This window comes from Strix aluco, chromosome 9 (genome assembly GCF_031877795.1).
Source record: "Strix aluco isolate bStrAlu1 chromosome 9, bStrAlu1.hap1, whole genome shotgun sequence".
Lineage (NCBI taxonomy): Eukaryota > Metazoa > Chordata > Aves > Strigiformes > Strigidae > Strix > Strix aluco.
In genome coordinates, this window is record NC_133939.1 from 11,821,482 (window position 1) to 11,848,604 (window position 27,123).

General features: G+C 44.7%; 2 protein-coding genes across 2 annotated transcripts in view; both read right to left on the reverse strand.

Moving 5' to 3' along the window:
• Positions 1-3,051: 3,051 nt before the first annotated feature.
• On the reverse strand, positions 3,052-9,611 carry FAM124B (family with sequence similarity 124 member B). Its single transcript, XM_074833701.1, has 2 exons — positions 8,345-9,611; positions 3,052-5,361 (listed from the first exon to the last, which is right to left on the reverse strand). The coding sequence occupies exons 1-2, from the start codon at positions 9,071-9,073 to the stop codon at positions 4,732-4,734; spliced, it is 1,359 nt and encodes a 452-aa protein (XP_074689802.1). The 5' UTR covers positions 9,074-9,611; the 3' UTR covers positions 3,052-4,731.
• A 14,441-nt stretch (positions 9,612-24,052) lies between these two features.
• The window catches only part of CUL3 (cullin 3), a 59,510-nt gene continuing 56,439 nt past the window's right edge, over positions 24,053-27,123 (reverse strand). The window contains exons 15-16 of the mRNA XM_074833702.1: positions 25,525-25,670; positions 24,053-24,867 (exon numbers count right to left, since the gene is read on the reverse strand). Coding sequence (XP_074689803.1) covers positions 24,736-24,867; positions 25,525-25,670 — 278 coding nt within the window. The 3' untranslated portion in view covers positions 24,053-24,735. The remainder of the gene's footprint in view (positions 24,868-25,524; positions 25,671-27,123) is intronic.

Here is a 27,123-nt window from a genome sequence, read left to right on the forward strand (position 1 = left end):
ACAAATGAAAAGGCTAATGAAGACCCTGAGCTCAGACTGCAGCTGCCCACAGCCCCGTGCTCCCGGAGGGGGGACGGACACACAGACACACACACACCCCCCCCCACCCCGGGGCAGGCAGCGCCCCGGGCGCGGCCCCGCGGGAGGGAAGATGCCGTCTGCGGGCACCAGGCGGAGCTGGTGCGTCAGGGACGGGGGGCGCTGGGCACCCCCCCATCCCCAGCACCCCCCCGGGCAGCTCAGCCGCGACAGCCAGGCTACACGGAAAGAGGGGGGGGGAAGACCCAAAAAAGAAAAAACAAAGACAAAAAGACCAAGAAAAAAAGACAAAACAACGAAAAAAGAAAAAAGAGAGAGAAAAGAGAGAGAAAAGAGAGAGAAAAGAGAGAGAAAAGAGAGAGAAAAGAGAGAGAAAAGAGAGAGAAAAGAAGAGAGAAAAGAGAGAGAAAAGAGAGAGAAAAGAGAGAGAAAAGAGAGAGAAAAGAGAGAGAAAAGAGAGAGAAAAGAGAGAGAAAAGAAAAAAGAAAAAAAGCAACTGAAAAGACCAAGAGATGAGGGGACAGGGCACCTGACTGGACTCAAGTAATACAGCAGAGAGGCAATAGAGGAGAATTAACATTACTGCTACAGCTATGTGCAGATTAACAGAGGGACCCATCAGTCAGCGACTCTACACCCTTCCCGTGCCATTTACAGCAGCGCAGACCCGATGCCTGGGCCGTGGGTGCGCTGTGTGCAGATGCCCAGAGCACACCACAGCAAAGCCCACGGAGGAGCTAGAGCTGTCGCACTCGTCTTTGGCTAAAGAGACAATTTCTGGTTTGTGTCCCCGTCACAAATGTAGGACTTTTGCTATATGCAACAGTTCATCCTCCACCAAGTGGCTATGAAGCTTTGTCTGTCCTGGGCACAGAGCACAGCACCAACATAGATGAAGAATATCCTGCCTGAGCTGAGAGAAGAAAAACTCCCACCCCAGAGCCACCAGTGTAAATCTGGAAAGCTCGGCTGTGCTTGCTGGACTACCTCAGGATTTACCAAGGCATTCACGAAAGCTGAATTTCACCCAAAACTCAGAAAAGAAGAGTGCATTCAGCATTTGCTTCCCCAAAAGAACCAAGCTTGCCAACTTCTTCTTGATACGAGAGGCCAAGGCTGTGGCATCGCTACTACTCCAGTGGCCACCTGCCAAGGCCAGGTTGCCTGGGTGCCCGCCTGTGCCACGGCACCATGCCGGGTGTGGGGAGAGCACTCCCGCCTCTGTGCCCGTATCCAGGCATTGAGGAGTGCTCCCACTCCTCCCCAGCCACTCATCCCTCAGAAATACCACTGTACTCGCTTCAGAGGAGACAAAAGACACCATTTCTGTAGCCAGGGGCTGAAACAGCAAAAGCAATAGCAGCCACCTCTGCAGGTTGGGTTAAGGCAACTCCCAGGTGAGCTCTCCTGCTTCTCTTGACTCCCGCTGCCAGCGGCTCCTGCTCTCAGCACGCACCCTGCTCCCCCAAGAGCAGATTTCCCCCCTCCATCACCCAGACTGTGCAACCAGCCCAGGAGAAAAGCCTTTCGCTTTGGGCTGGGACTGTTCACCATCATCCCCTGTGAGCACAGCCACAAGCAGCATCTCTGCTCCCTCCTGGGAGCAGGGTCACCTAACATCATGGCTCGCAGGAGTCCCAGGGTCATGCTCCTGCTGCTGGGTGTGACACCATCTGACAGACAGATCGGCACAACACAGGGTGCCCACCACCCTCAAGAAGTGCACATCTCAAATGCTTGGTTCATGGGTCAGCCAACCCATGCTGACCACCTTGGCTGCTGTCCATCAAGGTCCATCAGAGGAATCAGCAGCTCAGTATCTGCAGCACTCCTGATGGTCACAGCTAGGTCAGAACCATTCCACCAGACTAAATCATTTATATTAAGTATGACACATCCAAATGGTAAAAAAACCCATCTCATTTCCCTTCATTCAGGGTTTCAGTGCCGCCATAACTCTAAGCATAACTTTTCAAAACTCTCTCTTCAGTTTTCCACCAAGACTGTTTTCTGCTGCGTGCTTTGCTGGGACCAGCATGTGGGATGGGAGCTGGGGGAGAGAAGCCCCTGGCTCAGCCCGTTGCCACCCTTGCCAGCCCCACACACCTCCCACATCCACAACTCGTTTGCAAGGGGCTGCCAGGTCCGGCTGCTTACCTGTGAGCTCCTCACATGTTGTTTGGGGCACTGAGCTTCAGCAGACCCCTGTCAACCTGCGCTCTCTCTTATTAGCCTTTTTTTAAAAACCTGAAAGAAATGGCACAGTAGGCAAGGAAGAAATGTAAAATAAGGTTTCCAGAGATAATATACAACCTATGAAAAATGTGAATCTTTGCCTTCCACTGCTGAATCCATCCAGAGAGAAACTCTGCCCTCAGACCCAACAGCTTCCTGTGTAATACAGCATTTACGCTAGGTCTATCTGGCACTTAAAATCCATGGATTTTATATTCTTACTGTTACAAGCAATATTTTCAGAGCAGTTTTCCTTTGACTTGAAGTCCTTCTCTTCTGGGATCTATTACAGGCAGTTGAACCCCACGTATAATTTTCTTATCTTCTTTGTTTTAAATGATGGAGCATTTCCACCATGCTAGATACTGACCTTCTACCTCTTAAGCACACTCTTAGGTAAAACAAGTGTGACTGTTTAGCATAATCTCAAGTATCTTTGGCATGAGAGAGTAAAGAGAAGGCCAGAAATCTGTCTTTAAAGCTGTTTCTCCCAGGAATCCCACTTCTGGCTTTACTCCTGGGTTCATGATTATCCCATCCATGCCCACTGCGAGGGCTGTAACCCCATGTTTATAGACTGCTGCTGTACCCCAATCCCCCTCCTCTCTCCTTGTCCCTCCCAGCCTGCCCTCACACCCACCACGGTGAGCCCAAAGAGCTAAACTCGCCTGCAAGCTCTCCTCTTTGCTGCTTTCCTAGTTGACCAAACATTTTCTGCAGCTCTGAAAAGCACTGGCTCATTTTCTAGGTAAGATTAAATAATCACTCTCATAGATGTAAAATATCACAGTATGATTTATTAAAAAGTCCAAAATTTTTATGGAGCTTATGAAAACATAGGGGAGTTTTGTAAGTGTTCAGTGAAATAAGTGTCCTGTTCATCTTTCTGCAGGTTTCAGTCCCTGAATCGAAGGGTACCCGAGCATCACTTCCAGGGCAACACCAGCTGTGAGACTGCAGAGGCACAGAGCAGGGACCACCCTATTCCCACCCGCAGCTCTTCAGACCAACTCAGCTGTGCCTTCAGACTTCCCCAAAATGCTGGGCCTTCCCAAAGCCAGAGCTAACATCCAGCCACAGCATTGCTCTCCAGTCCCACTGGGCTGCACAGCCCACCAGCAGCAGAGGGGAGGGTTTGAACTTCCCCTGGTAACAGAGCTCGTGCAGTGCAGCGTGGGCTGTGTTCAGCTGGCACACGGACAAGTAAATGCCCATAAAATTGCACAGAACCTCCCCACAGGAAGGCTCTGCTGCTGCCCATCACTCTCTGCCTCCCCTTGGGCAGCAAGAAGCCATTGCCTGTCAAACTTGAGTTATGAACTAAGAGGCAGCAATGAGAAGGCACTCTCCAAACAAACTCAGACTTTTGTGTAAAGCAGAATTCAGCTATATTTAAGGAGAAAATGCCTCTTTGTTGTGCTGTCTGGAAGGTAAGTATGATCAGATTTGGCTTTTAATAATTTCATTCCTCTGTCATGCCCTTCCCATCTCTTTCCCTTTGAGATTTACTTAATCCTACTTCAGAAAAGAAATCTGCTGATCAAGATGGGAGTTACCTCAGCATCTGTTGCTGAAACATTACTTCATTTCTCCTATCCCTTGTACTGTCCAGCATTCAGCACTCCCTCCAAGACTCTTAACGTCTCTTATCTTCTGTTAATTAAAACCCAATTAGGATTGCCTGCTGATAACTGCACATTGGTCTAACAAAGCCTGGCCTGTTGCTGGGGTTTTTTTTGTTGTGTCATATGAAGAAGCAACAGCAGGTCTTACTGGAGCATAAACACAGCTCAAACTATTCTCTGCAAGTGTTTGCTTTCTGTGTGTACTGTGCTAATTTGGGGAAAAGGTCTCTCTAGAAACTTTGTTCTTCAAAAATATTTTAAAAGATCATTCTTAAGTTTCACATCTTGCATAAAATTGGCACCATTGATACCTTTTAAATACCATCAACAGGGGAAGCCAGAAGGAACACAGAGGAAAATTGGCGTAAGCACTGTGGCCATGCCACTACCATGTTCCAATATGTCCCGGCGAGGGATGATGAGGCTCCATGGCTGGGGACATCCAGCTGCTTGGGCAGCTCAGGCAAACTGCACCTTCTAATCCCATCTGAGGATGTCACTGGCTAATTTTTAGCATCTTAGAACAGCTCTAGGAATCATATGGCTTATTCCTATTCATTGCACAATAATCCTCCAATCCTGCATTAAAATCCTGCATTAAAAAAATAAACCTTTCTGTAAATACAGTGTTATTTTTCCTGCTTAGCCTGCAGCCTCCTTAGCATCACTCCATGGAAAGTAAGCATCTACCTCAGTGAACCCACTACTGAAGTGTCACAGCTACAGAGGTAAGCTGAGCATCAGCAGTCACAGCATGAGGAAGCACAATGCACACGGAAAGACTCATCATTTCCAAATGACAGCGGAGCACATCTGGCACGTTTGTTTTCAGTCATATAAAGAATTCCTCCTCCTCATCCTCCGCTCTGTTTGCAGGGCTGGCTCGTGCTGTTTGCGAGTGGAAGCCCAAAGCTCTTTGCCCTGCTCCTTTACGCCTTTTGGCTGCAGCAAACAGCAGCTGGGTCCTGTCCTGGGAGGGCAGGGGGCTGCTGGCCCCATCCATGGGTGCCCTTGGCTGGAGGAGGCTGCTCCGCAGGTCCCTGGAGAAGCGACTCAGCGGGCAGCGGCCGCTCGCAGGATTTGCCACGGTGAGCCCGGTGTCCACATTGGTCTCCGCTGCCTGCCGACGAACACGGTTCTCCGGGAGAGAAGCCTGCAGCTTGCTGCTCACCTGCCTGCGGAGGGAGGTGGCATCCCACCACGACCAGGCTGCTGCACCACTGTGAGAAGAGCAGAATTGCCTGTGGAGGTCGCGGCTGGCTTGCTCAGGAGTAAGGGCTTCACTTGTGTCAGATTTTGTTTTACCCTTCACGGCTCTGACCTCCTGGTTTCTCTGCCCAGGATTACCCCACTTTACAGGGAGAGGGGCTGAGACAGAGTCCTGCAGGATTTTTTCATTACCGACATTATCCTGATGGGAAAGCCCAACATTTGTTTCACGGGGCTTGGAGCTGTCTTGAACCTGTTGAAGAAAATTTGGAGAGAACCCCATTAATGTATTGATCTAGCTTGACCAAGTGATGATGGTCTCACCCAGCCTCACTGTGCTGAAATCATCTGCAGCGTCAGTCCATCAGAGCCCCACTAGAGAACAGCAGAGGAGTCTTACAAGCCTGAGAAATGGCAGATGAAACCTAGTGTAGATAATGTGATGCACATGGAGAAAAATGATCCCAGCTTCACACACAAAACGCTAGGTTGTGACTTGACTGTAACCCAAGGTCTCATTTCTGTGACACACAGGACTGTGTTAGCATCAGTTCAGTGCATAACATCAGTCTAGAAAGCAAATGAAATCTTAAGAATTATTCCAAATGAAACTGAGAACATTGTTTTGCACACTGCAGCTCTGGTCCTGAAACTGGACCATGGTGCCTGTCCCTCACCTGCAGCACACAGAGTATCATGGACTGGAAATGCTCAGAAATGGACAAGGATAATTGCAAATACAGTAAAGGAACAATCATGTATGCTGGGAATTTCAAGCCTGGGGGAAAAAAAACAGTTTGGGAGGGAAAGGATAAAAGGCTAAAACACCATGAACCACCTGGAGAAACAGGTAGGTATTTTCCATTCCCTGCCATTTGCAAGTCAAGAAGCAGAGGCCATCAAGTGAAGCCAGCTGGAGCCAGTTTCAATTAAAGGGAGGTGGCAGGAGACCTGGGGAAGTCCCTGCCACAGTATGTTGTGGATACAAAAAGTTCACATGGATTCAAGGGGAGACTAGATAAACACTTGGAAAGGAACGTCACTGCAAGTTACCACAGCCAGCTTCAGAAGACCCTCGAGTTTAAAACAGGCAGCTCAGGAGTGTATTGCTGGGGTGTAACACACGTACTTGTCTTCTTGCTGTTCCTGCCAAGGCAGCCACCTATTGCCAGCTGTGCACAGACAGCTGTGGCTGAAACCCAGTTCAGACAAGAAACCTGAATCACCACATAGTATGTCTCAAGCTCTTCCACCTTTGTTTGGGATTTTCCTGAGAGCAGCACACACAGGCTGTGGTGCTTGCAGGCAGCTTTCAGAGGCCTCTCAGGACTAGTGCACACGCACAACATATTTGCTGCAGGTGACCTAAACACAGCACACACAGATAGCTGTGCCTATCCCAGAACCTTCTCAGAGGCATCAGATCTATTGGAGCTTCTTCATATCTGCAAATCCTGCCCGGCTGTTTTTTGGAAAGAAACTTGTTCATGAAGCTCTAGGTCAAATGGCATTCCTTTAATGGCTGGGTAATGCTAATTCAGGGAGGAGACCCCATCAGACCAGCAAGGCCAACGGGACTGGGACCTGCTGAGCACATCCCACTTGTTCCCGTGGAGCATGCTGCCCCTGGGGACACCAGCCCAGGGAAAGGCACCTGCCTCACCAATCCTCTGCAAGACTAGAGACACCCTTCATGTCTTTATTTACAAAGCGGCACATGGTGATGATTGTACTTTCTTACTTAAGACTCCTACTTGAGTCTTAAGGCTAAACTTGTAAACTTTGAGCAACAGGAGTAAACACTCAGAGAAAGGACATGGAATAGAACAGTAATTAGAGAGCAACTTCAGCAAAAAAAGGAAAGGATGTGGTTTATTCTTTATCAAACTAGGTGACCCATGTTATCTCTTCCCCAATAAAACCAAGAAAAGAGTTCTTGCAGGCTCAGAGGAGAATGACAACTCCCTGTGGGTGACACTCCATGAGCAGACCCTTGGATTTGGTATGCAATAGGGCATAAAGTCGGGGAGGGAATAAATAATTTGCAGGTACTTAGAATAAAGATTTACAGTATGAACCGCAGAGTTGCAGAATCAAGCGCCATGTGCTAGGCTGTCAACCGCGTAGAGCACAGACACAAGATACAGCCTCAGGTTCAAGTGGACTCCAGCTTCCTTCGCCAAGAGCACAGTGCAGCACAGCTATAACCCCAAAAAAGCTTCTGAATTTCCTGCAAGTGAGTTCATGTATATCTGTCAGCTTAAAGACTTTGTATCTACAGCAGGAAGAACCACAGAGTAATTTAAAAAGGGACCTCTGGAGGTCACCTGGCCCAGCCCCTGCTCCAGGCAGGACCAACTTCAAAAGCTACATGAAGATGCTCAGGGCCTTGTCCAGTTCAAGTGGGTGGCAAACCAGTTTATAAAGTGATACCAAATGAGACGTATGCAAAGACTGCCCTGGGGATTAGTGTTCATAGTAGCATAAAAATAGGCCATACAGAATAATTAACTGGATTTGTAATAAATGAGGTCTGGAAGGAAAAATGAAAAATCACAGGATGAGCAAATTATTTAAATATCCAAATTACAAGAAAAAGTAATCAGAGGTGGGAGGGGTTGGTACAATGGAAAGAAAGCACACTGAGCTAAACTGCCTTCCTGCTCACATGCATAATTCCCTCTATGTATCATCTCAGCACAGTCTTTTTTGTTGTTTTTTATTTATTTGTATTCATACCATCTCTGGACCGCACACTTCAACAGAAAAGGCAAATATTTCCTATGACACATTTCTTTGGCACTTTTGCCCAACTGCAACTCACCCAAGAGCTCACAAAATCTATTGCAGGCGATGCTGTATCAACACTATACTTACAATACATCTGATTTTGGATGCTAAAAATCTGCTTTCAAAAACATGTATAACATAATGACTTATCAGGCTGCTATGATCATTTATTTCAGGCAAGGAAGGGAAGGTGTTAAACTAGCCTGCTGAAAAAAGCATAAATACTTTCAATTTCAGGCAAGCAGTATGACGTTAATTTAACAAGGATCTGTGCTTATATTTATGAACAGCATCACAGCACCGGCAGATACCAGTTACTGCATTCACAAATTCAAAAGAAAATATGAACAAGCAAAATCTTAATTTCCATTTTGAATCAGTTCTGCTTTCCTTGAAGAAAAAGAAATAACAAAAAAACCTCCTCTCAGAGCACCACAGACACGTACCTGAAGCAGAATTATATTTCCTTCGTAGTCTTGTGTTTGCCACCTGCTGCTACTGATAGGAATACATGGGTTAGGCAGGAGAGGCACCAGCTGCCCGATTTCTTGCACCTTGAACTGCAAGGCTGACGATTCCTTTGGCTCAGCAGCCACCCCAATGGGCAGCTGCTTCAAGCAGAGCTGCACGGCAATATTTTGTGTTGCGTACAACACAAAGACACAGAAGTGACTTTTCTGCATAGTTGCTTCTTTCTGTAGGATCATCTCGTAGAGTCTCACTGCATCCTCATAGTTGTCGAAAGTGCAGTAGAGGGTGACACGCAGGATTTCGGGGCCACAGTGCACCCGCCTGATGCCCCACACAGGCATCTGGTCGTCCAGGCCGTAGAAGTCCTGGTGAGCTGGGGCATAGGGGTGGCTTTGTCCATTAGCAATCTGGGCACACTGGTAGCGCCAGGGCGAACGCTGGAATTGCTCATGGACCTGGAAAATCCGTTCTTCTCCCAAATCCTCATGTAGAAAAAGGAGAACAGATATTCCAGGAAAACTGCAGCTTCTCTTATGATACCTCTCATAGTATTTCAATGGAGTAACTCGCTCAGACACCAGGAAAAGGCGAATGTCCAGGCAGATCCACTCCAAAAGCCGATCCAGTGTTTGCTGCAGAGGCAATGAGTGTCCCAAATTGGCAAGAAGGTGCACAGTCATCAGAGAGTCTGCTCCGTCATCCATTGCAAAGGGTCCTGACAAAAAATAAAAATAGACAATTTGGTGCCTCCCTCTCCTCCTCCTCCTACTGAAGCTTCAGTAACACAAGGGGTGTACTCTTAAGACTTTGACAGAATTAATTCAATCTTCTGCAGGCTTTGCAATAACCCAATGAAATACACAGGTATGCACAGTGAATGTACATGAGGAGGAAGGTGATGAGTGACAAGGCATGTGACTGGTCCCAGGTCACACACATCACAGCAGAGCTCAGCTGAAAGCTCATTTTCCAACTCCAAGACTTGAGTTCTGGTCACTGCATACATGCAACCAACGTGTCCAGAAACACCTCTGTGTCCTACTGCTCCTGTCCTTCACAGCACAGGGCAGCAGAGATGAAGAGCACTGAAACACAAAAGCAGTAAATCTCCAAGATGAGACAATGTTGTAGCTACAGTTGCCTGTCAGCAGTGGAAACAGACGCTCCAGACCCGTCCAAGTCCCACCAGTGTGCATCTCGGTGTGACCACCGCCTTTTGCAAAGGTAATGTGGCACTTGTGATTGAAAACCTCAGCGTATTTTCTTGTAGTCAGCAGCCTGGCTTTAGCTCATTGTAAAAAGCTTGTGATCTTTGTGAGTCACACCCTTCTGCGGCATATAGATAAGCTATTCTTTAAAAACAAGGAAGGAAAAGGGACTAACAAAAGAAAAAAACCCATGTGAACGCAACAGATAACAATAAGGGCAGATATGAATCAGCCTCAGGAAAGAGGAGCTTTGTGAAAAAACCTTGACTCCTATTTATGCACTTTACAACACAGGTAGCTTGCTGCCTAGCTGGAAACCAGGTCCTGGGTTATTAGACATAGCCCGTAAAAGCTGGGTACCAGGCTTCCCCCTTCCAGTGCTGTGTTTGCCTCTTCCCCCCATCTTTTTTTTTTTTTTTTTTTTTTAAATGCTGAGATACCCATGTAATCAGCACCCTTAAGCAAACTCCAGGTTTTCTTTCTTGCTCCTTGGGTTTATATATTGGTACTTAATTTAGCTTATTGTGTACACTACAATAGGAATGCTGAAAATACACCTCTTTCCAAGGCCTCTTCTAGATAATAAATCACACTGTCCCTTCATCTCCTTATTTTGCCAACCCAGGAGCAATACATACAAATCAAGCCAGTCCCCATTTTCTATACAGAACTGCCCCCACTGCAGCCAGTATTTACATCAAAACTGGGGCCTCTGATGATGTATCCAGCTCAATCTAATTAAGAGCAACACATCTCTCTCTGCTGACATACCAATTTTCCTCTCAAACAGCCAAGCACACAAAGCAGTGGTTCACTGTGCAGAAATCCCAGCATTAATAAGAGTCTGTTATTCAAAATTTTGAACTATTTTTTTTTTAATCCAACCCTAGATTTATATTCAATTGAGCAAAATCTCCAAGGTCTAAAGGTACGAGTAGCACTGCCTTGGTTTCCTTTGTGTAGAAGATCACTCTCACTGGTAGAAATACACATTCATGCTTTAAAACCTCACTGACATCAAAGTACAATAAAAATAAAAAGGCCAGTAGAAAATGAGGAAAAAAATTAATTTGCACTGATAGAGACAAACCCACCCACAACCATTCTGAGCAAGTAACAACAACTGGCAGGAGAGAGACAAAAAAAAAATCCAGTCTTCGGACAATTGCAGGAAGAGAGCAAAGAGAAGAGTGCAAGTGCTCAAAACATTAAACCACTCTAGATGAGCTCTGAACAACACAATTTAACAATTTTACTAAACTATGGAAAAGGAAATGATTCATCAACTCTGCTACAGGGCAGAGGCAAGCAGTCATCTGCCTTCCTGCATGTGAGGAAAAGGGGAATTTTGCCTGTACAAGAAAACACTGAAACTAAGAATGTTCATCAGGGCTCAGTTTGTAGCTGGAAGCACAAGCTGCATTTCAGGGTCCCTGCTCTGGTCAGAGGCAACAGTGCTGCGCACGGCAGCGATGCCTGGCATGGCCATGGAAGCAGCATGCTGCAGCAACGCACCACCCCTGCCACGCTGCCTTGGGGTCAGGCAAGCGAGCAGAGCCCAGTAAATGTCAAGGTGGGTAAGTATGAATGAACATAAACATGGCAGGGGGGAAAAACAATCCTCACGCTGCACACACAGCGGTGGGACCACGGACTGGCGTACAGCCCAGCAATGCTACCAGGGGCTGAGCAGCTGTATGGGTGAAAGCAGCAGCTTTGCAGCCAGCAGCACCCCAAAACAGTGGTATTACTGGGAAAGAAATAGGGAGGGAAACAGAAAACATCATATGGCAACCTATAAATCTACAGCACATCTGTAACTTGAATAGTACGTCTTGTTCCAGCTGCCCTTTAATAAGATGGATGTGGAGATTTAGGGAGAAATCAGGAGGAAGAAAACAAGAGTAATGAAAGAAGCCACTTTGGGATGAGCGAGCAGATGAGGACCTTCAGTCCGGAGTAGGAACCATGGCAGGATATGCTATAAGATATATATGATCTATGAGGTTATGAAGGGCATCAGGAGGATAAAAGAGCAGCCATAGGTTAAAGTACCCTCCCAAAAAGCAGCAGGGGGATCAGCTTCAGCTAGCAACACCCATTTCCATGAGAGTGAGAAAACACTTCTCCACACGTGTCATTAAGCCTGCCCAAGGCAATGTGATGCCAGAAGTTTTTCGGGGTTCAGAAGGTTACAGAGCACATGCACGGATGTAGGATTTACCACATTACTAGGGGCTGGGCGCCAAGTTCAGGGACACGCTGCAATGCCTCTGAAAACACAGAGCATGTGCGTTTGCTCAATCGCAGAGCGCTTGCTCCACCATGCCCTCCCCTCCCACGAGCAGGCTCACCCCACCCACACACTCGCTCCCTCCCCAGGTGATCACCCCCTTGGGCTGCTACTACACTGCAGCCCCGGTACCTGCCCCCCATTTCCCCTTCTCCCACACTGCAGGGGACCCCGTCACTCCTCCACTGGCAAACCACTCATTCTCATGGGGGCAAAGAGGGAGCGAGCGCTGGCGAGCACTGCTTTCCTTGTGCAATCCCATCCATCACTATGGGCTTGCGTAGCTCTCGGCCCCCATCCCCACTCGAATCGCATCAGCCTGGCTGATTAAAATCCCATGGGGGCAGCAGCATTGCAGTGAAGAAGATAAAGTACTGGTAAATGTGAACTCTTGCAAAGCAGCTGTAGAGAGTAAGGGCTGGTGAGCCGGGAGGAGGGGGGTTCAGAAACAATGCTGACACGATGTCTCCCGCCAGCTCCCACTGTAGCCAGTGGGAGCCAAACTGGTTTCCAGATGGGCAGGTGCCTCTCACAGAAACTGCTGAAGGTGACCAGCATCTTTCCTGTGCAGAGCTGGGATCTGACGTAACTGCCATCCATTTCAAGTGTCACCAGGTTTTATAACATCCAAGAAACTGAGCCTAGGCACAAAAAGGGCCAAATCCTGAACCCTGCCACCATGCCATGTTTCCTCTGTGAGTAGTGTGATTGCTGGGGTGGGGTGGGATGGGGAAGCAGTCTCACCTGTGAGGTCTAGCTGATGGAGCTGCCTGGAGAACAGTTTTAGGCCTGCTTCTCAGACCCATAAACTCTCCAGCAGCTCCAGGTCAGGGGTACACACCACTCCTACCATGAGGAGCATGAGATGAACTCAACATCAGCCTTTGCCTGAACCCCTCCTTCAGAGGGCAGCCCCACACCCTGGCTAAGCCCTGTCCAATAGAGGAGTGCTTTGCTCCTCTTCCACTTTGCTTTCACATCTAAATGTCCACAGGGAAGGGCTCCCCCAACCTCGGACAAGGGTATTCTCACACCCTCCTTTGTCTCCAATCTATTGCCCCCCTGAACCTTGGGGTAAAGCCATGATGCCATGACCCTCACTGCTGCGGCCTGGTGAGTTTAGACCTCCTCATCCACTGCTTTTCTCAGAGGCACAAGAAGGTCTCAGGTGGGAAAGGGATGACAGCCATCAGAACAAAGTGTCGGCTTTTGCTGGATCTTGCAAAAGGAAAGTGCTAGTTTCACTCCGATCCCTGAACATATTGAGTCCTTGCCTTCCTCTCTGCTTCCCCTTCCCCCAGCTTTCCAGTCTGGCTGCCAAACGGAAAAGCACATTATTCATAGTGACCTACTGAACATGCCAAGAAAGATTTCTTTTAGAGATTAGAAAAATACCAGTTCAATCCTATGTGAAAAGTCACTCTGCTGGGGGGGTGGGGTGGGGGGAAATTCTGATATGGTACTCAAAAAATATATTGGAGCCCCATTCCCACATGGTAGTGACGGCAACACAGCAGAATGGACAGCAGACTGCTGGGGTAGCCCAGCTTTGTGCAAGAGCAGGTCAAATACAAATATCTGTATCTACCACCAATATACACGCTAATAAACCCTGCATAAAATAAAGTCCAAATGTAAATAACTATGGTGTGAAGCCTCAGAGAATACTGTCTGCTGTATGTTTAAAATCTTACAGGGGAAAGGCACAGAAAAATAATTAAAAATTCCTTTTCATAATGAATTCTTCCTATGTGCCTAGTCCTCTGTGGTGCTCAAGCCCTTCTCTCTAGCTGACACCAACAAGACTGATGATGTGTCACAGGATTTAATAAATTCATAGTAACATCTGAAAGGAAGTTACTTTATAAGGATTTAGGCTTTGTATACTAGCACATAATTAACTTCAGAGAGACTGGGTGTGGATTACCTAAGCATCTGAGGAGCAGGCCTCATTAAATACACGCAATGTCTTGGGCTTACTAACTTTTAAAAGATATTTTTGTTTCACACTAATCTCAAACTCTGCCTAGAACAAGGACAAAAATACTAAATTAACCTGCTAGATGGCAATTATCTACAGCATAGACAGTACTGAGACAAAAATCAGGATTAATGTCTTACTTGAATACAATAAGCTTTTCAAAGACTTTGTCTCTTGCTCCAAACCTTGTGACTGCAATTTATCATCACTTCAGAGGAAAGCAAAACCCCAATGACCAAAAGAGCAAAAGTAATTCTAACCTACTGCATTTATTTAAGTAGACTTCTCTCTCAAATGATTCTTGTTTCTTCTTTTTAACCAGCTAACAAAGAGTAGGAATCCAGCAAGGGTCTGTCAGCAGACACAGAAAATGAGAGCTCCACCGCACACTGTGAATCAGGTTCCGAGCACACACACAAAAAAGAATCAGGAAAAAAAAAAAATGAAAAAAAGAAAAAATACAGTTATAAAGAGGAGAGGGACAGGGAAGCTTGCTGCAGGCTGCAGCCTGTCTTACCTCACAGAGCTACCAGGAGGGCTGACCCTCGGCCACTGCTGGAGCCACAGCTCTGACCTGGCAGCAGCATCGGCGCAGCAGGCTGCAACTCCTCCCATTGACGGGACCCAGCGACTTGAGACTCCTGCCGTGAGAAACACTACGCTAGGAGATGTACGGGCAAGATAGAGTTTCAAGACTCACAGGAGATAAAAATGCAAACTAAAATGAGAGAGGTTCCTCCTGACCCTCAGCCACAGCAGAGTAAACAGGCACCCTCGCGGCACTACAGCACACACTGTCAGAGTGACAAATAGGATCAAACCACATTTTCCCTGTATACTTAGCGACTATATTTACAAAAGTAAAGCAAATAAGTTATCCTCAAGCAACATGGACTTTGGTGCAAGTACAAGGCTGGGAGAGCAGCACTGAGACACAGAGACGAGGGAGATCACCGGCAATGGACCAAAGCACGACCCTGCTGAAGCCCACATTAAAACTGGCATAGTCTTTGAGGCAATCAAGCTTTTACCACTGGTACCTGAATGATCTGTCAGGAAAAGGAGAGCCTAGACTGAAGACTGAGTTTCCAAATACATACCAACTTCAACAGGATCTAGGAAATCTTACGTTGAACTGGGGCTACTGCAGTGATGCAAACTAGGCTGATACCACAGCTGCCAACCCCAGAACAAGTTCCTGCTCTTTGACTAACCAAAGGAAAAGGCAATGGGGAGAGAGAGGATGCTGCTGCAGTCCATAACGGCGTTGGGCAAGAGCCAGTCCACTGACAGCACCAACTGCACAGTAACGCTGCCCTCCCCCCAGCCCCTCTTCTGTGCTCTGCGGGTGCACCAGATCCAGCGGCAAGACAGGGGTTGGAGAGAAGAACAAAGAACCTCTGTGTACCTGAAGCCTGAGTCAGCTTTCCCACGCCTGATGCCCTAAAACGTCCAAGACGTGGTTCTGTAGATGCCTTTGACATACGCTGGCCTCCTTCCAGTCACACGGCTGATGGCCACTACAGCCACGCACAAGGGAAACCTTGAAGAAGGCATGCACAGCTGAAGGCTGCTCTAGTCATTCAGATGGTTCAAAGTCAAGCAGTTTGAGCACAGGGAAAAGCAGAAAGCCTTTCAAATAAGCACTCGTAACCAAAGATGTACAAGTTTCTTTGCAGAAACTCCTACATGCTTCAGGCCTCAGTGCTGGCAGCCAGGTTCCCGTACTGACCGCTACCGGTGGCGTGCCTTGGCTCGCAGCAACTGGCACGTGCTGCACGCCCCCAAAAGCTGCAAAATATGCCTTGCCCTTTATAGCTTCCTATTAGTAATAAGTATGTAACAAGAAGGCACTGCATGTCCTTGCCTGGCTACTGACATCCCACCACAGCCACAAAGACCAAGTTTGGGAGATTTCTATTTAAACAACCTGTTGAGGCAGCTCTTGTATTCAGCTCCAACCAAACCTGGGCTATATCTCCTCAACAAGTTATGGGGTGCTTGCAGACAGACAGATTCTTCCTTAGTTTTCAGTTCGGTTAAAATACTTAAAAAAAACCCCAAAGCACTCCATATATACAAACCAAAATCCACTAAACATAATGAGCCAATAGGAGGTTATATCAGAAATCAGTATCAGAAAACCAAAGTCAAGTCCTACACAGACCCAAAAATCTACCACTGACCTGAGATGGTATCTTTGGGAGTCCCCTGCACACATCCCCAGCATCAACCCCACTCCACCCAGGCCAGTGTGGGACAAGGGGGGAGTCAGCCTGCCTACCTATGAATTTAAGTGCCTAGCTTCAGGGACTCATTGCTGAAAGATTGAACCTAACAATTCTAATATAAATTACACTTCAATTAAAAACCTTCCAGAAAAAGAAAACAGACACATCTAAATAAAACTGAGACTTGTAAGGCCTAGTGAAGTGTTTATTTAATCAGCTTACATTTAGCATTGTTGAAGACAACTCAAGGCAAAATTCTTGGAAGGCCAGCAGCAGATGCTGAGAGAAACTGCACCCTACTGAGCATTAATAAGAGCAAGTCACCAGGAGATAGTGAGCTCACCAACGAGTCCAAGCTCCAGCTTAAGGAACAAGTCAGACCTACGCAGTGTGAAGGCTTCTAATTACTCCCTTTCCTGAGGACAACCCTCCTGAGATACAGAATAATACACCCCATATCCTAATTTAAAAAAAAAAACCAAAAACCAAACAACAGTCTAGGCCTGGATCCCGCATTATGTTGGAGTTGCAGATTTGCATAATGAAGTTGGTAACACATGCTGTGACAGACAAGCTGCAGGAGATTATTAGCCTCATCTTTACCAGAATTTCAAAAGGAGCAATATCCAAACATCAAACACGTATTAGCAGAAGTGGCTCACAAGGTCCAAGAAACTCAGGTGTCACTGGTATTTGAGGCATGCTCTAGCAAACTTTGCAAAGACAAAGCTGGACATAAACTCAAAGGCCATAGTAAGGCATTATCAGGCTCTAACGGAGCTTCACTTCGAGGACTTCAGGAATTCCCTTCCCATTGTGATTTTTTCCTTCCAAGAACAGGACTGCTAAAAGCTATTCATAAAGAGTGAATGGAAGTTGCACCTACTGGTGGATCCCCCTTCCCTCCCAGCTTCTCCTCAGGCAAAGAGAAGCAAGGCGCTCTCAGACCATCATCTCTCCAGAGAATTTCCTTGTCTTGTCCACAGCTAATCCAAGTCAGCAGTTCTAGACTGGAGGAGTTGAAACAGGACTGTCTCTCCTGAACAGCAATACGCCTTCTTGCTTTAGGATAAACAGCTGCTGAGAGCAAGCAGACTATGTCAGGCTGTCTGGAGACCCAGGCAGATATTGCTGTTTTAGTTACAGTCACACCACATTTGCAAGATTTTTTTTGCAGGCAAAAACTGTGAAAACAAAGGTCAGATTGTGTTTGGTATGAGAAGACTGAAGGACCAGAAGTACCTGCCTGAACCTCACAGCCTTAGTGTTGAATGAGGCAGAAATATTATGCTGCAAAACCACAGTTTGTGAGTGCACTTCCCTAAAACTGCCAGGCTGTCCTTGAAATCTTGGCTTAATTTCAGAGTTGTAAAAATAAAGAAATTCACATTAGATGTAAATACAATAATAAGCTCCTGAAAGCAAGAACCAGTGCTGTGGCTTTTCACATATAGGATAAATACAATGTGATCACAACTGAGGCTCCAGGTACTAACATAATGAGAATAATAAAAACCTAAGATTAAAAACAAGAAGGTAAAAAACCCAGCAGACTAAAGATGATCCTAGCAGCCCACCAGAGAGAAAGCATAATTATCCCCAGGTAATAAGACCACATCTACACTGGATTTTCAAAGCACAATTGTTACTGCAGCTAAAGTGCAGAAGTCCAGTGATTTGAGAACCTGGAGCATATCCCCTACCCTTTAGAATAGTATTTTCACTCTTTTGTGTCTATTATTCACCAATTCCTAGCTAAAACTTCACTTTTCTGTTGCTCTTCATTTTATGACGCCATTATTACCTGAGCAGATTCAGTGTAAAATATTCTTCTATATCACAACACATGGACCAAACTGACAGACAAGTGCAGCTTCAGACAGTACTCCCTCACCTGGCTTCCAGCTCAGAAAAGACTAACAGTAGGCTTAATTTGAATCAAGACTTCCTAGGCTTAATTTGAGACAAGACTTCCTAGAACTTTATACTCACTTGTTTGTGAAATCTGCTTCCCTGGAGAAATGCAATTTCCAGCTTCATCCAAGAGTGCAATAAGGAGCAATTCCGTCAAGGGAACAAGCAACTGAGATCTCTCTCTTTGCCGAGCACCCAGCACTAAATGATGCAGCCTGGAACTTGGGATGAATTCCTATAGATTTCAAGAGGCGTTTTTCCTAGTTAAGGCTATGAGACACAGAACAAACCACTGCAATGGTGTTGGTCAACATGCTGTTACAGCACTGCTCATACGAAACTGTATGAGGAGACAAGAGCCTGTAGTGAATGTGCATATAACAGGGTTCTTACAAAAGCTCAGTGTTAAAGAAACCAGTGGGTACCTTGTTCGTAGCACCTTTTGTTTAGTGTGTTAGTGCAGCCCCTGCCTTTCACACTCACCCAGTGAATATTAAAGGCACCGAGCAGTTGCTTACTGCTGCTGGATGAACCTCTGGAACAAGCCGCAGTATCAGAGTGCTCCTGCCCAACGCAGTGCTGGATGTTAAGAACCTCTATGAACTGCAAAATCATAGTTTCTTATTAAAACACATCACTCAACATGAAACATGCACAGGAGCATTTCCAACAGTTCCGGAAATATTCCTTCTGGGAGGGCTGAATCCCTCCTGATTTCCATAATGCATGTTTCCTTATGAAGGCACTAACTAGTGAACCCAAGTGCTGTCAGATCACCTAACTGTAGGCCAATTGCTGGCACAACAGAGCTCAAGACACCAGCATTTCAGTCTAGACAGGGTTCGTTAGTATTCTTCAGTTCCTTAAGCCTGCTCCGAGTTCATGATGCACAAGACTCACAGTACATGCTACAACTCACAGGTTACCCCAACTTTGTAACACTTATCCAAAGAGGTGGTTACACCAGATAGAATGGAAAATAAGTAACTAGATAATAAATAATAACAAATATATTTATCACTGTTAACTAATTCACACAATTTCTGTGGCTTTTGGAAGTCTCAAAAGTTTTTTCAGCTTGTAAGAAACACATTCGAGAACTAAAACCTGGCATTATAACTTAAAAAGATGTCCCATGACCAGATTGAAGACTCATGACATTCAGATGCAATTCACAGACCTAACACTGTTTTCTTTGATCACCTGACCTCGTGTATGTAACTCTCAGCCCTCGTTTGCCTCATCCTTAAAAGTATCACACTAAATGGAGAAAGAAGTTGCTTTGCCTGCCCCATCCCTGCCGGTCCTAAACACATGCTTTCGCGTCAGGAACCGCAGAGCGGCTTGTTGAAGGCGTTACTGGATGTTTAATAGAGCTTTAGTCGGGGCAAGGAAAAGAAAGGGGAAAAAAGAGGAAAGAGGAAAGCTTATAGCAGGGCCCCGTGCGGAGGGGAGGGGGCGGCCGCCCCCGGTGCCGCGGCGGCGCCCCCGCCAGTGCGCCCCGTCCCCGGGAGCACAGGGACCCCAACACCCCCCTCCCCCAGCGAGGGGGGCCGGGCCCCAGCACCCCCCCAGCCCGGCCGGGGCTGTGTGCGACCCCCCTGGGTCCGCGGCGGGGGCTGAGAGCTCCTCCTCTCCCTCGGGCCGCGGCGCGGCTGAGAGCCCCGGCACAGCCCCCGCTGCCTGGCTGGCGCTGCTTCCATCAGTGTCGCAAGTTCTGAGGTTCAGGCAGTTCTGACCTGCAGCCTCTGGTTTTGGGGTTAAAAGGCAGCTCTCGAGCAAGGCTTACTGCTTGCTGGAAGTCATGGGGCATGCCACAGCCAGCAGCACAGCTTAAGACACGATGAATACAAGTTACCAACCCCACATTTTGCACAAGGTTTGACAGCACCCCCCACAATTTCAGAAGTTTTGCTCCACGCACCTCCCTTGCTCTCCCCCCGAGATGCACCTTCCTCCCCGCATGACAGCTGACACACTGCGATGACAGCAACGCGGCCCCACGCTGCAAACACACGTCACTCCGCTGCCTAACCGTTCCTTTCCTGAGCATGCACAATACACCGCACCACCTTCGCTTTAGCTTCAGCTTCTGACAGATCAAACGTCAATGCTTTGCCAGCACTTGGAGGGTAAGGCATACAAATTAAGTGAAGCACAGCAACGTGGTGCTCAAAGAGGAGGAACAGAGTAACAGTCACTCAGGCTGGAGGGTTCCTCAGCATGTTGTACCTGGAATAAAAGCTAAGTTTTGAGCTGCAGAAGAAAGAATAATTAATGAAACATCACTGCCGTACGTTTAAATGTTATTTCTTTTCCTATCCAAAAACTTCATGTTCATCTTGATATTAGACACATTAACTCCTGTGGACTCACTATCAAAGTTCCAGTTCTGGAGGAGAAATGAAGAAAAGAGCAAGACCCTGACAGAAGTGAAGTTGTTCTATAAACTTGACATGTACTAATGCCAACCCAGCAGCACCCTCCTGCAGTGAGAGGGCCACTCACGTCAGTAAGCTCACACCACACATATGAACCCCAGCGCACCTGGGGAGCCCTGCTGCTCTGAAGGAGACCACCATGCCCACACAGTGCACGCCAGCTTGCACTGAGGTGGGGGCCGTCACGCACTGCCTGTTCGTCACAGCTTTGTTAAAGCTGTGCCACTATTTTCATTTAAAACAGCAGCTCTACATCCCAACATTAACATTCACTTCTGCCACGCTAGATACAGAGTTAAAACATGGATAAAGCCTGTGAGAGACGAAAGAGCGGGACGTGACAAAGCCAACTGAAAGATTCAGAATATTCAATCCAGTTTGCGGGCACAGTCTATGAACACCTCCCTACATACTGAAGGATGGAAAGGTGAATTATTATTCTCCTGTTCAGCTTTCAGTTGGATAAAGTTCTGCATTTTACAAACTTTCCACATGACACATTCCAGAAGACAGAGGAGCCATTAAACTCATGCTTCAGACTGAGCATATTGGTTATTTCATTTACTATCCAAGATATCAAAATGAATATTAACATAAATTGGACTTTGGTACAGACACAAGATGATGGCTCTTACCAGCTCTACACACTACTGTAAGCCTAGTTCTAGATGGGCAAATCCTCGCTCTAAGCCACAGGGGCTCTGAGGAATGGGGAGTTAATGATCAGAGCCCACCTTGCCTCTAACCACTGTGAGGAACAAAGCAGAGTTAAGGAGTTTGATTGAGCTATAAAGGCTCTGGCCAGTTTTAGACATACAACTAGAGGCCACGAGTAGTTCCAATTTTTGCTACTTTTGACAGAATGGGAACACCATCTCCATGCAAGCTTATCCCCCAAACTATGCATCATGGCAGGCTCTATTACCATATATATGTGTCACCTATCAGGTACTGTACAATTTGATTACAATACATGCAAATAAAAATACTTCAGTCATCCAGAATATTTCGTGCAGTGCTTCTGTTTTTACAGGTTCGAGAAAGTAAATCTTATGGCAGCTGCCAATTCTCAATGAGCAAAGGTAACAAGAACAGACAGTATTACATTGGAAGCTTTACGGTCGACAGGCAAAGTTTGTCTTTATGAAAGGGGGCAAGGACAGACATTTCATCCAGTAGCAGCTTAGCATCCAAGACTCAATCTGCTTTGCAGACATGCTTAGCATTCATTTGTTCTGTAACAAATGGGGAAATTGTACAGACTAATTCTAGGAGACAGAACAAATCAAAGCTGTAAAGATAGCTAACACTGGAACAAACAAGAACTGAATCGGGGATACACAGGATAATCTTACTTGTTATCATGGTAAATGAAGTGTACTCTCGACCCTTTAAAATAAACTTGTCTACAAGGAAAGTACATGCCTATGTATCTTCAAATAGCTATAAAACTCAAACCCTACTTTTAATTTTAAAAATTCTAAAGGATTAAACTCCATACTTATTATGTTGTTACTGCATTTAACTGCACATTAATGCAAAGAAACCAAACTTACTGATAATTACACTCATACATGTAACTACAATCCTACTGATGAGATTTTAACAAAATTACAAAGAAGTCTTAAGTGCAAATTAAGAAAGGAAGCAAAAATTAAATTAGATAAAGCATAGCAGAATTCTCTCATGGACTGTAAAAGAAATCTCTCATGTACATGAACAGCATAAAGGCACGAGCATCAAACTCACCTCAAGCGGGGTCCTAGTGATGTCTTACTCTCTCTGACCAGTTTTCACATTTTCTATCTTTAAATCCTCAGTATCTTTGTTCAATGGTAAAGGGCACACTTCCAAAAGGTGATGTCAGCAAAAGTCCCTTCCTGAATAATCAGTGTCTTCAAAATTCTATTAAATTTAAAATTGAAACTATATGCTTTAGTATTTGTTACTGACAATAGCCATCACCACCTGTTATTCTTTTAGCAAACACTCTTGCCCACATAGCTTATAAAAAACACCCTTAAACACATAACTATACAGTGATTCATGTAACATTCAAGTCTCAACACTTCCAAAAGCCACCAGAGACAGAAAGCTTCCGCTGACGCACAGCAGAAGTACAATCACGGGGCTAAGGACAAAGTCCCACTGTCATGGATAGCAACATTAGTATCTCTATAAGCTTCACAGGGAAAGACACGAACCCATTTCTCCCTGAAAAGCACATGGAAAAGTATTAACATGTAATTATCACAACATTCATGCTATTAAAGAATAAGATATACATAAAAAAACCTTCATACTGATACATGGAAGAGATGTTTCTGATGACTTAAGACACATTCCAAAAGCCAGATCTCATCCAACCTGTATTTAGTATTGTTCTCTGGCTAAACAATGATTACATTTCTATTGAAGTTTTCATATACTGTACAGAGACACAGGTCTGCTGACAAACGGTCAGCAAATAGATTTTTAGAATGGCTGATGGCCTCGCTGCTTTCTTTTGGGGTTGAATTATTGATGAACAATGGCAGGAAAGTCCCTTAGCTACCTCTCCTCTGATGACTTGAAAGCTAGTATGTGTGTGTGTGTGTTGGGAGTGGGCAGTAAATGAAGTAAGCCTTCTTAAAAAAAGCAGCTTCAGAATAGTCAAGCTAAAATATCACCCCAATTCCAGTCCCTCTCTTTAGAGGAAATATCCTACTACTGAACAATAGCCAGGATTTGTATCTTAACAGGCTGGAGAGGGGTGAAATTTGGGACACATTTATGAAAAATACTCTCCAACCGCATTGCTACATTACACCACCACCACCTATTTGTTTAATACAGCTAAATCAAGAAATGCTCTGGCAGTATCTTAATGCTCTACAACCAAGTTTTTCTTTTTGTTTCAACTCCAGCTGTACATAGTGAGAAGCCCATCCCAACTGTATTTTTCAGTACCTACAGACAGATGAAAGTAATGTGAACCCAGGAAAAAAAAAAACCTGTTTGAATTAAAACAGAAGAATAGCTATGGTAGAGAAACTATGTAATATGTGCATTGGAATGTCAGAAATACTGTTTAATAAGAACTCTGCAGTGCAATGCACCCTTCAGACAATTTTTAACTGAGAATAATGATGTCACTAAACTGCAATTTTTAATCTATTTTTGCAGCATACTGACAAGAAGAAAAAAGTTCCAGGGTAAGAACTAAAAATTTCATTACAGTAACAATTGTTTATTGCATGTTTAAAATGCATTTTTAAAAACAAAGAGTGCACACTGGCTTCACTTTAATCTCCTGAAATATGCACTTATGATGGGAAGCCCTGGGGCTGCAGATCCATCTATGATGTTTATTAACAAAATATAATCCCAGTATGTTTCCCCAGGGGACAGTATTTAGTTCCAAAAGATTATCAACCCTGTACTCTAACACACTTGAATTAGTTGCTTGTGTACACTAAATCCATTTATTTTAAATTTATTTTGTCTACATTTAGTGAAATAAAAACATCGCCCTGTACAATCCACCATCAGCAGTGAGTACAACAGCAAAAATTATTATACAGTTTATACACACTAAAATCTTTTCCTTTGTCCTATAAAGAAACCAGACAAACCTAATCAATATAGAGTTTAATTTAGAAGAACTCAAATTACAGAAGGGAAAGCCAAAATTATTACGGTCTTTTCTGAGCCCCCAGAAGTTCCTCATTCATGTTGTTGGAACAGTGAGTGCAGCTGGAAGAGTAAAACATGCTCAAGTTGTCTTCTTGGGTCTTCAAGAAATTACCAAATATTTAAATTAAACATGGCTAGTTAAAGAAACATTGGAAGCAGAGCAATATAACTGGGAATTCTGCCTTACCAGTTGTGGTTTCTTTTAAACCCAACTTATACAATGCGCGAAGTGCTAAGCAACACTACAGAAACACATTTACATCAACACTGAAGATCTGGGGAAATGAAATTCCAACAATTTTATTTTTTTAAATGAGCTGTATTTTCTAAATTTGTTTTTATTTTTCTGTTTTCATACAGTATTGAAAACAAACGCGGCACATTCACATTTTCCCGAAGAATTGTAAGGATGATCTCTACAGGGATAACGTTGAAAAGCCTGAAGCTCAATCAATCGATGTTGAAAACTCTCAAAAGGAGTAGAAGCCTTGATCTGAATGGTCTAGAACATGTACTGTAATTTAATAGAAGAGATGGTCGTCTTAATATTAATGATTTAAAAGAACTTCCCAGTTCATGCGAAGAGTATAGTCCAAGAATAAATCAAATTTTCTGAACGCATTTTATGCTACGTAAGTGTATACTTTGCGATCCTCAGGTGTTCGTGCCAAATATTCTCTCTCAATAAGTCCTTCAATACGTTTTTTAATAACAACTGGACTTGGTAAGAATCGGGCCTTCAGCTGCTGAGTTACCTAAAACATAAGATCAAAACCAGTAATATGAGATCACAGGACAAGTAAGATTATTATTAAGTATCCTAACTGACCAAAATAATCAGAAAAATATATTTAGACAGGGCTGGCTACAACCATGAACTAAAGAAGCAGTCTGCAAACTGACAGTTTTTTCCACCCATCAGTTGCTTGCTTGTTTATTTTTGGGTATGATTCAAAGTACGTAGCCTCCACAGAGGCATGGTCACAACCTGAGAATCCTCTCAGTTTCACAGCCCTAAGGGAGTTCAAGAGTGGAAAATGCGTACTATTCCTGAAGCTGTCAGAACTCAGGAGTTAAGAGCAGCAGAGCTCTTTCTCTAAGAGCTCAAATCTCTCAAACCTGGACCAAAAAGTCAGTAACAACATTAATTATTTTCTGCTTTGATCTTAAGTACAGTGGTTTTTGTTGCCAACTTGTTTCAACAAATTTGGTATCATCCTAATAGCACTAAAAGGAGAAAGGAAGATTTAGATGTCTTCAGATACACAGGGAGGAAAAAAAGGATGGATTAAATACAGCATCTCTCAAAAGCCTTTCAGAATCATGTTAGTGAGAGCTGTTTAACTTTCATGAATTAATAGGAAAAGCATAAAGTATTCCCAAGCCCATATCAAAACTGTATACAAGTATACCTCTGCTACTAGCACATTGTGTTGCATCTTCTTTCTAGATTTCATTATCCGAACTATAGCAGCTTCTATCTCATGTTTTCTGTCATCATCTACTTTCTGCCTTGTTTCTTTCCTTTCTGGATCAGATTCTCCTTGTTTGGCAGCAACTTAAAGAAAAGAAAGAGAATGTAAAGTATGTTAGCAAAATTAAAATTAATTTCTTTGTGTGTTAGCTTCGCTATTTATTTCATCTAGACATCAAGTTATATTTTCCTGAGTTTTGACATTCTCAAACTTGATTTTTTTGTGAAAAGCAGCCACAAGAACACATTAACACCTTCTGGCATATTTTGATAGCAACTGACAAGGTAACAATGTGTTATTTAATTATTGCTATGCTAAAATTTGAACAGTACTCAAATCTGCTTACAGGCATCACCAACCCCCACACTCCCATTAAGTATTTTTCTTTTTAATATTGCAAATAATCCATTAATTAAAATTAAAAAAGGCTTGAAAATTTACTTCACAAACTAGTTAAATACTTTAAAAGTTCATTGGTCAGAAGAAATGGTCCAACTTTGTCCTCTCCAATTCAATTATATTCTTTGTACTCTGTTCTCTTTTATTTATGCTTTATTGCTGCCCTGACATCTAGCTTTTCTTACCCTTTCACCCAAGCATCATTATAACCAAGCCCTCCTCCCACACCCCTGTACCACTTCTCCCCCTTCACTCAAAAGCCCCAAGTATTTGTCAGTTTTAAAGAGATACACATAAGAAATCTTTTTGTGTATCTGGTATAAAAACACAAGTATCAAATTTGCCCCTAAACCATCTTGAACCCCAAATCATATTCAGTCATCTGTGGAGTGGCAATGAAAAAGCAAAATTCCACTGAAGCTCAAACAGCTGTCACAGAATTCACTTTAATTATGCCAGGGAAGTGCCTAGGGCCCTGATCAGAGGGTTCTCAACATCCTCATCTGGCTGCTGTGCTCCTGCTCACCAGAAAAATTCTCCAGACATGGCAAATGCGTTGACACCACAGCACTCTGCATGGGCATGAAGGCAGTCTAGCTACCGCTGACGCAGAGGGATACACGCAATGCAATGTATGTAGGTACTATTGGGTTTTACATGCTTACATCCCTGGACACAGCCTGCTGCACAGAAGCCCAGCAAGTTACATTACGTGCAACCAACAGCATGTGAATTACAACACTGCACTTAAAATACTGCCCATGATGCTGTATATTTTATGTACCGAGATCTGCAAAGTCAGAAAATATTTTTAGATGTACTAAATGTAAGAACTAATCTTCCAAAATACTCTAGGAAGTGTATCCACAGCAATGCTACAACTCAGAAATTATTTCCAGAGAGCTTTCTAGGCAAAAGGTCTAGAAACTTACACAGAAACTTATGCATAACACAAAGCAGCACTTTGCTGAGCTAATGAGGTGGTGTTGTACCGATCAGCTTCTCTTATTTGTTAAACCCAAGTCATTGCCCAAAAACATTATAACTACCTGGCACTTGGAAATGGCTGTTGTATCGTGGGCTAAAAACATCTCAGCAGTACAGCAACTTATGAGGCAATTTTCCTATTTTTGAATC